At 31.4% G+C, this 12,243-nt stretch overlaps 1 protein-coding gene across 1 annotated transcript in view; it reads left to right on the forward strand.

The window, feature by feature from the left end:
• The window catches only part of LOC106471704 (F-box/LRR-repeat protein 7-like), a gene marked incomplete at its 5' end in the record, with an annotated part of 25,500 nt that extends 15,627 nt beyond the window's left edge, over nt 1-9,873 (forward strand). Inside the window, 7 exons of the mRNA XM_022400316.1 lie at nt 1,988-2,067; nt 2,430-2,535; nt 2,890-2,977; nt 4,610-4,756; nt 6,622-6,729; nt 8,414-8,464; nt 8,760-9,873. Of these exons, the coding sequence (XP_022256024.1) occupies nt 1,988-2,067; nt 2,430-2,535; nt 2,890-2,977; nt 4,610-4,756; nt 6,622-6,729; nt 8,414-8,464; nt 8,760-8,848 (669 nt within the window). The remainder of the gene's footprint in view (nt 1-1,987; nt 2,068-2,429; nt 2,536-2,889; nt 2,978-4,609; nt 4,757-6,621; nt 6,730-8,413; nt 8,465-8,759) is intronic.
• Between the last annotated feature and the right edge of the window lie 2,370 nt (nt 9,874-12,243).

A 12,243-nucleotide genomic window follows, 5' to 3' on the forward strand; every position in this document is an offset into this window, starting at 1 on the left:
TGTAGTCTCTGTATATACTTTCCATTTACTAAGAATCCCTGCTCTGTAGTCTCTGTATATACTTTCCATTTTCTAGGAATCTCTACTCTGTAGTCTCTGTATATACTTTCCATTTACTAAGAATCCCTACTCTGTAGTCTCTGTATATACTTTCCATTTACTAAGAATCCCTACTCAGAAGTCTCAGTATATACCTTCCATTTTCTAGGAATCCCTACTCTGAAGTCTCAGTATATACTTTCCATTTTCTAGGAATCTCTACTCTGTAGTCTCTGTATATACTTTCCATTTACTAAGAATCCCTACTCAGAAGTCTCAGTATATACTTTCCATTTTCTAGGAATCCTTACTCTGAAGTCTCTGTATATACTTTCCATTTTCTAGGAATCTCTACTCTGTAGTCTCTGTATATACTTTCCATTTACTAAGAATCCCTACTCAGAAGTCTCAGTATATACTTTCCATTTTCTAGGAATCCCTACTCTGAAGTCTCAATATATACTTTCCATTTTCTAGGAATCTCTACTCTGTAGTCTCTGTATATACTTTCCATTTTCTAGGAATCCCTTCTCTGAAGTCTCAGTATATACTTTCCATTTACTAAGAATCCCTACTCTGTAGTCTCTGTATATACTTTCCATTTACTAAGAATCCCTACTCTAAAGTCTCAGTATATACTTTCCATTTACTAAGAATCCCTACTCTGAAGTCTCAGTATATACTTTCCATTTACTAAGAATCCCTACTCAGAAGTCTCATTATATACTTTCCATTTTCTAGGAATCCCTACTCTGAAGTCTCTGTATATACTTTCCATTTTCTAGGAATCCCTACTCTGAAGTCTCATTATATACTTTCCATTTACTAAGAATCCCTACTCTGAAGTCTCAGTATATACTTTCCTTTTTTCAACCATTAGTTTTTTTTATTTACAGATTCTACCAGGGAGTTTGAAAACTGTCAGTCTCAAGCTCGCTTCAGTTTGTTTGAACGGTGGGCTGTAGAATGAGTCTGCATTTCTCACGGTTCAAATAAAAATTTCTACCTACATTACTTTCTTCAAAGTAGCTGTTTTGATATAGGGATGATCTCATCTCTCTTCTACATCTAGCCCATATCCTGGATGCTTTATAGCCTACTAATGCCAGATATTTCACATTTATTGACCAGATTTTATTCTTTCACCTGCATAATATCTTAAGGGGTTTTTCCAATCATAAATATTCCATCTCCAACTTCAAAGTTAGAATGTTTGTCCAATCCTTTTTGGACATTAGTTTCTAGTTTCAATTATTAATTTCTTTACAGACTTGTAAGCCATAGATGGCCAGAACCCTCCATCCCTGTTTTTTTCTGTTCAAGTGTATTTGACCTCCTGTTCACTTACAGATTCCTTTTTTTTTTTTATCAAAATTTGCAAGTGTTACTACTGGTCTATTTAGAGAAGGATTTTAAAACTGAAGTTTTAGAAATCAATATGATAAAAATAGCTATTTACCTCTAATCGATGTACCTCTTTCTCCTTGCATCCAGTTTTTCTTAATAAAGACGACGTCTCGGACACTAAGTTATATTCTTGTTGACAGGAAAGATTGAAATATTTTATAATGAGAGAGAGGGAATTAATTAAATTTCACATCATATTATTACCTTTCTGTCCAATCAGTAGTAAGTAACAATTTAATTTCTGTTTTAAACATATAGATTTCAGTAAAAAGCCTAATAAGATATTTGAAGGAGTTTTTAGATATTTACCAGTAGTTTTATGATTTTGTGTGAATTAATAAGAAACAATAAAAAAAACTTTTTATTGCAGTATTGAAGATTCCCACCACATATCTATGTAGTTCACATATTTCTTAATTATTTGCAGTTCGCACGATTAAACAGGAAATAATCCATCAACCTTCATACTGTTACTGTTTTTTTCCTTATTGGTTTTGAATTAATTTCTTCTAATATTCTTATCTGTGCTTTCCACATGCAGGAGCAGCTGTCATTATTCCATAATGCAGCAGTAGATGACGTAGTTATTGGTGCTGTAACTCAAGGTTGTCAGCGTCTCAGGTGGGTTCATAATGTAGGACAGTTTTAGTCAAATCTGATTTAAAGTGGCTTAAAGTTTGTAGAAAGATAACTCTGTAATTTGTTGTATGGTCTGATTTTTCAATTACCACAATTTAAACTGTCTGTCAAAGTTTCTTTGAGATCTTTTCAAATAGCAAGCAGTTAACATCAGCTAGTCTGCTGTTGTATTTTATAATTTGTACAGGCCAGCTCACCAATATTTTAGCTATTACGGTATATTGTTCAACGTTTACTCGTATTGAAACTCGTGCTGTTGTACATGTATTTTTAGTAATTGATCATGGGCATTTTAAGTGTGGCCTTTCCTTTCAGGATTATGTATATATTATATTTTTATTAAGGTATCTTGATATTTCTGGTTGCAATGAAGGAGTAACAGATCTGTCTTTGAAGTTTCTTTCAAAATGTTTGCAACTGAAGACTTTGTACATTAACTACTGTGGAAAGGTATTGTATGTTTTACAAGTTTTGTGAATTGGAATAACTGACTTTTATTACTCTTTGCAATTTCTTTTAGTATTTGTAATTTTAAGTGTAAGTATATTTTCTTAACATCATAAATAACATGCAGGAGTTTTTATCATAATTTGCATAAAGAACAGGGATTAAATTTAGATGTGAACCATTTATGACCAGTAATTAGAAGTTACATTAGATTTAATACATAGAAAAACCATGAATTTAAATAATTCAACATTACTTATTAGTTAGTCAACTACTGCATCCATTATCAGAACACTTAATTTCAGACTCAGGGTTATTAATTCTGGATTAATAGATTTTGGATCTTTTACTCCTAAGATTACAGATATTGGATTATCTGCCTTGGCTACTCAGGAAAACCTTGAAGTACTACAAACCCGAGGATGTCCTCAACTTGGTGATGCAGGTTCGTGGTTAATACTTCCTCCTCTGAGAAAGACTAGATGAATAGTAGTTATAGATTGTTTTTGTTTATCTTATTCACTTTGCCTTTTGTATTCATTTCATATATTCACTTTTATACGTGTCTTATTGATATTTCCAATTTAAGACTTTTGTTATTTGTTAGAATTATTAAGTGGATTACATTGGATATTCCAGCAGACTACTGGTTGTGTACACGTATAGACTTGTTTATTAACTGCTTTCATTGCAGAAAGTTAATGATGTGGTTCAGCTCTCCCAGTAGAGAAAGTTTTATCTTTTTCTTATCTTTCAAATCACTGACTTGTTTTGAGCGGTGAGGTCCACATATTGTATCGTACTGTGTAATTTTTATATTTTGCCTGTCGCAACACCGTTTGTAAAGAAGCGACCAAACAAGTTTGGTAATGCTGGTCAATTTATTGTAAAATACAAATGAAACATGAGTAGTAGTTAATTAAATTAATGGTTAATTAATATTGATGGTGCTTCTGTTTAAATTGTTATTTCTATCGTAACATAATGTTCTGTGACAACATGGGACCTATTGGTCCATCTCGGCTGTTCTGTCCTCTAGATTAAACTAAAGCTATTAATAAATAAATTTTAAAAAATCTTAAAGCCAGCCTTTATCATTCATATACTTATCAAGCTTTTTCTGAAACTCACTTAAATTTATTGCCTCCACAAAATCTGAAGGCAACCCATTCCAAAGGCCAACCACCCTGTTAGAAAAATAAAACTGTCTTAGCTGAAGATGACCCCTACCTTGCCAAAATTTATTTTTGTGTCCCCTAGTCCTACTATTCCCATTGTTAAATATAAAAAAGATGATACATCAACACTATCAATTCCCTTTACAATCTTAAACACTTCAATCAGATCCCCTCTAAATCTTCTTTTTTCAAGAGAAAACAATTTGAGAAATTTCAGCCTCTTGTCATATGACAACCCCTCCATCCCAGGCACTATTCTAGCAATCCTTTTCAACAATTCAATGTCCATCTTAAGGTAAGGAGCCCATGACAGAACACACTATCAACAATTCAATGTCCATCTTAAGGTAAGGAGCCCAAGACAGAACACACTATCAACAATTCAATGTCCTTCTTAAGATAAGGAGCCCAAGACAGAACACACTATCAACAATTCAATGTCCTTCTTAAGATAAGGAGCCCAAGACAGAACACACTATCAACAATTCAATGTCCTTCTTAAGGTAAGGAGCCCAAGACAGAACACACTATCAACAATTCAATGTCCTTCTTAAGGTAAGGAGCCCAAGACAGAACACGATATTCCAAATGTGGCCGAACCAGAGACCTATACATGCTTGAGGAAGACCATATACCATTCAAATTGCATTTTGACTTTTGAGTAAATGCTTGAAAGGTATTAAATGTATTTTATCTTATTTATTTTGTTATGAAATAACATGTTAGATCTCATACAGATTATCACCTTTTATGACTGACAATTGACTCACAGAATTATTGAAGACATATTTAGAAAATTACATTATAGTATCTCAGGGTAAATTCCAAAATTCAAAGGACCAATTAGCTTTTTTTAGCTGAAAAACCTATAATCCTGATCTGTAATCCTGTTTTTGCAGGTCTAACAAGTGTTATCCTTCTATGTCGTGGACTTACATCACTCGATATCAGTGGATGCTTTTATGTCACGAATGCTGTTCTCCAAGCTTGTTTGGATGCCGTTAGGCATCGGACTTCAGGCAACAAATTGGTTGTTACTGTTGGAGGTAAAGTGACTTTCAAAATCCAGCACAGCTGTTTAATTACATATTTGTGTGTGTGTATATATCATCCCAGTGAGATACTGAAAGGTTGTGATGTTCATGTACTGTCAGCTAGATCTATTATCTCTTCTGTTATACTGTCTTTATAAATACTTTTTTTTTCTCCTAGCAGAAATATGTTCCTCACAAAAAATTCATTTTCTTATGCTTTACTAACTCATAATCTTTGATGTTTTTATTGGAAATGTTGTGACGAACCTTATAAAATTCACAAGAATGAGATTTATTTCAAACATGTATCCCACCTTCATAAAAGTAAGTAATTGATAACCTTATATCTATAGTTACAACAATTAATGATAAAATTATTTTTTAAATGTACTTTCAGTATTTTTTTTTTCAAATTATCTGTGCTGTTTCTCATTACTTGACAACTGCTAATTCTGTCACGGACAGAGATACAGGAATATAACTCTATGCCTATTGCCACACTTTAAACTACTGATCACTCTTCACAATTACTTCAAGTTTTTTTTTTCTTTTGAATTTAACAATACAAATAAATTCCCAGTTTTAATTTTTGTTATTAGGTGCTTGGTCCAGAGTAATCAGTTTTAAAAACCCCAAATTGGTGGAGACAAAGGGACTGTTGGTAACTTGAATCTCGGGACCCCCAGTTCACACTTTATCTCTTAAGACCAATGCTTTCTATAGTGAGCCATCAGGGATCCATGTTCAAAGCAGACAACAGTTAAACTATTACTTAATCATATTTTCTTTTTTTTGGTGTTAAATCTGTAGATTTTGAATTCTAATAGTCCACTGTTATTTAGAATTAAAATAATCAAAAACGTTTCTGTTTCTGAAAGTTCAAATCTTGGCATACCAGCGTGAATTAATTTTAGTGAAGATTTAAAAAAAAAAGGTTATTGTAACTGAAAGATGGATCAGTCATTTCAAGCTTGTTTGTATGGAGATTGACCATTCGTAAGTTGGTCACTTGGCTAATCAAGTTAAAGTAGTAGGTTACTCTACCAGCTGAAATCTTGGCCAGTTAGCATGGTCAAAGTACTAGATTACCAAAACATTAATCTTAGTTATTATAATCCAGTTAACATGTTCAGACAGTATAATCCAGTTAACATGTTCAGACAGTATAATCTAGTTAACATGCTCAAAGTACTGGATTACTATGACTTTAATCTCGGTCAGTTATTATAATCCAGTTAGCATGTTCAGACAGTATAATCTAGTTAGCATGCTCAAAGTACTGGATTACTATGACTTTAATCTTAGTCAGTTATTATAATCCAGTTAGCATGTTCAGACAGTATAATCTAGTTAGCATGCTCAAAGTACTGGATTACTATGACTTTAATCTCAGTCAGTTATTATAATCCAGTTAGCATGTTCAGACAGTATAATCTAGTAATTGATTAGTGAAGCAAGAGTAATTTGATTTTCAGAATTAAAGTGCAGGGTTATCTGTAAAAGTTTTACAGTAATGTTATTTGTCAATCAGCAACGTAGTAATTCAGGAAGATGAATATCATTAATCAGAAGTATGAAATAGGTACTTTGTACGTATAAACTATTTAAGAACCACAATACTTATGCATAACTGCTGAATAGGCAGTTTTGGATTAAAGAAACTTTAGATTTTTTAATGCTTCATATATGTATACTGATTTACATCCTTGTATTTCTATCAAAAAATATGTGACATGCAATCAATTTAGAGCCAGTAAACTGACCTTGGTCTTCAGTGGCTATCTAATAAATACAACACTCTCACAGTATATTTACTGCAATTTTAAATGAAGCAGTCTCAGTTGTTTTTTTTTTTGTTTTTGTTCTTCCTCTGTTAGGTACAAGTGTTGTTCCAGAAACCCTGAATTTGGACAGCCCACTGCTGGAAGTCTCTCAGTTTAATCTCTGTGCTAACCACTTAAGACCTGACCGTGCTGATTGGATTGGTAAGAGTAGATGATTTGTTATGGTTTTTGTTTTATTTTGTCGTTTGAACGGGTCTGACAAATATTTATAGCTAAAACGTATATTTAGAAGTATGTGTGGACACTTCCAAAAAGCACTCATTAAAATTTCAAATTCAGATATGACACTTTACTTCTTTAGAATGTTTTACCAATTTCTTTTGATTTTGCAAATAAAGTTAGACATTTTATTCCTTTTTTTGCTTCCTTATGTCACATTCCATTACTTCATTCATGTGTAGGTCTCAATCGAGTCAGGTTATATCATCTGGGTTTCTGATGTCTTCATTGGTTTGGACAAGGTGAGTCTGTTCAGTACACTAATTTTCAAGTTAAGTTTTGGGACATGTCTTCTTTACATGCATATGGTGTGGGAGAATTTAGAAAAATGATTTATTCGCTGTTGTGTACAGTGAGTACAAGTGAACCCATATCTCTGCTGTTTGGGATTTTTCACTGTGGGATGTGGATATTGTCGTACTGCTTTCATTCCATAGTACCAATTCATGGATGAATACTGAAGGTGATCTTTCATATCGTGCCCTTTGACCAGCTGTTGTGATGTTATGAGGCTAACAGTGGTTGGGTGTTATTTAAATTGGTACAAAAGTTTTATTTTCCTTCCAAGATTGTGGTTGTACGTTGATAAAATTGGCAGGGGTGTTGCCTTTGACCTGGTCGGTCGTTTCTCCTATTTTCATCTTGCTGTTTTGAATATCCATTATGAATGACCACTACTTCTTCATTTTTTCAAGGAGAAACAGTGTAAATATAAAATAAGGTTTAAGTCAAATTTATACAGATACAAGTTTCAACAATTTCATGTGTCCTCTTCAGTCGAGCATTGGACTGAATTTTAGCTTACATGGTTTTTGTGTATTTACTAACTCTCTACTTTGTTTCCATATCTACCTCATTCTAGGAATTTTAAGCTTTAAATCATTTTAGAGGCAAGATATTGTATTCAAAATGAACATTTGAAGACTAGAATAAACTTTAAAAGGATGTTATAAGTACAGGTAATAGAACTTAGCATGCAGTGACTGGTATTTACATTGTAGTGTCTTTGAAATTTATGGATGCTCTTTATATTACTTGTTTATTATATTTTTAAGCAGTGCTTTATTGATTATTTAAAAGTATTGTTGTTTGTATATTTATTCAAAAACATGATTTTCAGTAGTTTATTTAATGAGAAGAAACTATTATTTTTGTTCTAGAAATAAATGACCTTATAACACCAGAATGTTGTTTTTATTTAAATAGACACTCAATGTTTTGCTTTACGGCTTCTTCGGGAGCATTCACTAAAATACAAACTGAAACTGATTGTTAATTTCAGTTTGTGTTTTAGTAAACACTCCTCAAGAGGCTGTAAAGTGAAATACTGAATGTCTAATTAAATATAAACAATATATTGGTGTTATAAGGTCGTTTATTTCTAGTATTAATATGTCTTTTATACACCAATATGCACTACAGAAATTAAATAATTATTTTGCTTCATTAAAACTTTTTATATTGTACATTGAAAGTACTTAATAAAAAATTATTATTTTGAGAAGAAAAGAAAAACAGCTCTAAGAGAGGAGTTGAAACCTTGGTTGATAACTAGCGAATGTAGGTATCAAAACCTAAGTCAGTTACTTTTTATCAACACTTTTAGGTCAATATCATTCTGATTACGAAGAAGAACTAGAAGATAAACATGAAGAAGGTGAGATTTTATTGTTCGTGAAAAGCGTAATAATTTGTAGAAAAGCTCTGTGAAAATGTAATGGAAAAAATATTTAAAATATTTTGTCTTCTATTATCTCTTGTTAACTTTCATAACCACATACTTATTAGGATAAAATATGTTAGCAAAATAATGATGCGTGTTTAGTCTATGTGTTAATAGTATATGTACATACAATGAACTTCCATTTTCACACATGCATATACAGCCAATCTGGGTTTAATATGCAGCCAATAGGTGAAGTTCAGATTAATAAATCGGGGATTATTTTCAGGTGCCGACGGCGGCGAGTATCATCAGATAATGGATGAATTTATGGACAAATCAGTTGACAGTGATGATGATGATGATTCTTTGCTGTGAGATAAAAACAATGTGATCTGCCTAATTGATGTAAACATATCCAACATCTCCACATTAGACGTTTGTTGCTACACGGATGGAGTAACTCATCGTGCTTACATTGTTGGTAATGGCTACATAGTCTGAAGATAAAACATGATTGACATGTCGTTAAAAATTGGAGAAGAAAGTTGTATTCGTGGAATGAGAAGTTTGAAGTGTACATTTTGCTTAATGATAACATCGTGTATATATGGTATATGTAACGTCAAAAAAGTACTAATTTTCCCTGATTTATGTTTATGTAAAAAATGAAATGCATGAAAGTAAGGTTTTTCTTTGTTACTTTTAAATGTGCTTTTAAGTATAGTATCTGTTATATTAGAAGCAAATAAGCCTAATTTAATCATTTTACTAAAAGCAGGAGCACTGCTCTAGAATATAATTTAGTGATTACTTAATTAAAAGTTCTTTACAGAAGAAGTTAACTTAGCTTTTAGCATAAAACTATCTTAAAAACAAAACAGGAAAGATGAGTTTTACTTTAATGTCCAGCTTGATTTGCTTGAATAAGTCGGTCATAAAAGTGAAACATATCTCTGTGATAAAAAGTTTGAATATTAATAGCTTTTAAAATAAGGTTTGTTAGGTCTGTTTGTGAAAAATCTTATAAATTAGTGACATTCAGTTTATTGGTAACTATTCATAACGTTTTTACTTTTTTAAAAAAGTTAAATTTACCCATGATTAAAAATAACCCAAGGAACGTCTTGTGGTGATTGATATGAAGTGCCACCTACTTTATCGTAGATTTGAACTTTGGACATTGTACTTAAAATCCAGTCCATTTTGTTTAGGGTTGGGTTTCTGTTTCATTATGTTAATACATTGCGTGTTTGAGATAAAATATATTGTAAAAATGTTTTCTGCACTTGAGAGTTTATATTAATTGTTTAACATTTACTTTGATTTCCAACACCCTAAAACAGTAGCTGCTTTCCTTAATATGTTTACTTTTTAGTGGGAAAGCATACAAACATGTTTAGTGAACATAGAAGAACATAATATTGTGCGTAGCAGTTAGTGAAAAACCACAATAAATGGCTTAAACTGTTAGAAGTCTTCATATTGGAGAAACCAGTTTCGGGCATGTGAATACATTAAAACTAGTTTCTCCAATCTCAAGACTTCTGACAGTTTGTTAGTTATCTACTAGAATGTTTGTTTTCTGTTACTGTGCAATAGTACATGTTCTTGGGTCTTTTGTTTGTTAACTGGTAATTTTGTTGGTACCAGAACCTTAATAATGAAGAACGAATCCTTCATTCTTACAACGGTTATCAAAATATCATCGTTGAAATTGTTTTCTTAAAAAACACAGTTGTACTTAAATTAAAACAAACCATCACTTTGTATTATTTACATCTGGCTTTTTATTTTTTCTGATACCTTTAAATTTTTTTTTTTTAAATACAAGTAACTTAAGCTATCTGATTGTACTTAGTAAATTTTCCAAGCAATCAAACTTGATAATAGACTGTACTTGTAATTTTTGGCAGTGATATTAATTAGTGATTTAGTTTTTGCTTTTGTAAAAATTAATTAAGTTTTTAGGAAATCAGCCATTAAAGAATAATTATCTATAAAGAGTTAAACATTTACAAAAACAATTGGTTTATCATGTTTAGTTTCATTAAGCACGTTAAAGTCATATCATGAGTTATAACGAACACAGCCATGCCTGCCATCATCTGAGTCAGCTGATAATGTGAAACGTGATATGCCAGATGGTAAAGTGTGATCACTAATGTACGATACAATCCAACAAATCCAATAATATGCAACATAATACGATAGTTGAAATCTTCTAGCAAACTGTGGCTCCATACGCTCTTAACGATGTCCAGTAGTAATAAATTTGATTCCTTTTTTTTTGTACTGTTGTAACTCAATGTTAATTAACCAGATGCTACTCAATCTATAAAAGCATATACCTGAAGTTTACATACACATGTCTTTTATGATATACTGCGATATACAAAAGTTTGCAATATTTTGGGTGTGCAGAATTAAAGATTTATTTTTAAACAACATACAAAACATATGATGAAATATAGTTGAATGGACGGCAACTGCCTGTTGTATAAACACGAGTATAGAGGACAACGTTTCGAAAGTCTTTCGTCTTCAGGCGGAAGGCTTTCGAAACGTCATCCTCTACACATGTGTTTCAACAACAGGCAGTTGCCGTCCATTCAAATTAATTTCCTCGTGAATATTCTACCTAAGCAATCCATCAAAGAATAGAAAACACATGTTTTCTGCTAATTGTTATAGCAGATCTGTTATCAGTAGTTTAAACGTGAAACACTAATGGAATTTAAGGCATATAACAAAAACAGTTCTTAAAGAATCAAACATTTCTAGTTGGTATAAGCAAAAGAATATTTAAATGTGATTTCTTCTAATTTTAGAATATGTTATTTAAAATGTTTTCACGATATAGAATATTTCCAATAAAACTAGTAACAGTATTGGTATTTTTTTATTTATTTTTCAGTTAATTATGAGATATATGTGCATGTTTTCATGAAGGAAAATGAAAACAAAAAATGAATTTCTTCTTAAAAAAAAAATCTGTTGTAGAGAGGTTTATGTATTGAAGTAGAGACAGTACATTCCCCCTGATTCAAAATAACATGTCAGTTATATAATAAAAGTGAATAGAGGTTAAACTTGAAAAAAAAATCAATTTTTTAAATGTTTTATTATTCAAGTTTTATTTTTAAGTCCTACTAGACAGCCATGTGTTACACAACATTAATTCTTCAGCATGATTTTTTTATAATTTTATTAGTTTTATATTAATGTAGTTGAAAGTATAAATTTATTTATTTCGATTTGCAAAATTAGTACAATGAAGTATCATAAGAAGTCGTATATATCATAGTATCTTGAGTATATAGTTGCTTGAAATGTATACTTGTATGTATTTCCTACTATGACCTGGCCATTTAACTAGTGTTACCAGATATTCTTTCCTGAAAAAAATGGGATTATCTTAGTTTTAAACATATTTCTTTGTTCTTGGTGAAAAAATTAAAATTTTTAGGTTATTCTAGTTTTGCTATATTTCAAGATAAATGTTTGAAAGCTGTAGTTTGCCATAGCACGTGAAACACATCTTTAACTTTTATATCTTCTAGAAAAACACAGTAATAATGTGTATATCCTCCTCCTCATATAGAAAGCTTGCTTTTACAAACCAATCAGAGTATCTCAAAATAACTGAGGACGTAGCTAGCAAATCTGAAATCTGCTATGAACTGGAAAATATTTTTCTAGCTACTGAATTGCATGGTTGTATACTGTAAAAAATAATTACAACTTTTTTCAGAGTTTTACTGCACTAATAT

Source organism: Limulus polyphemus, unplaced genomic scaffold (genome assembly GCF_000517525.1).
Source record: "Limulus polyphemus unplaced genomic scaffold, Limulus_polyphemus-2.1.2 Scaffold4802, whole genome shotgun sequence".
Classification (NCBI taxonomy): Eukaryota; Metazoa; Arthropoda; class Merostomata; order Xiphosura; family Limulidae; genus Limulus; species Limulus polyphemus.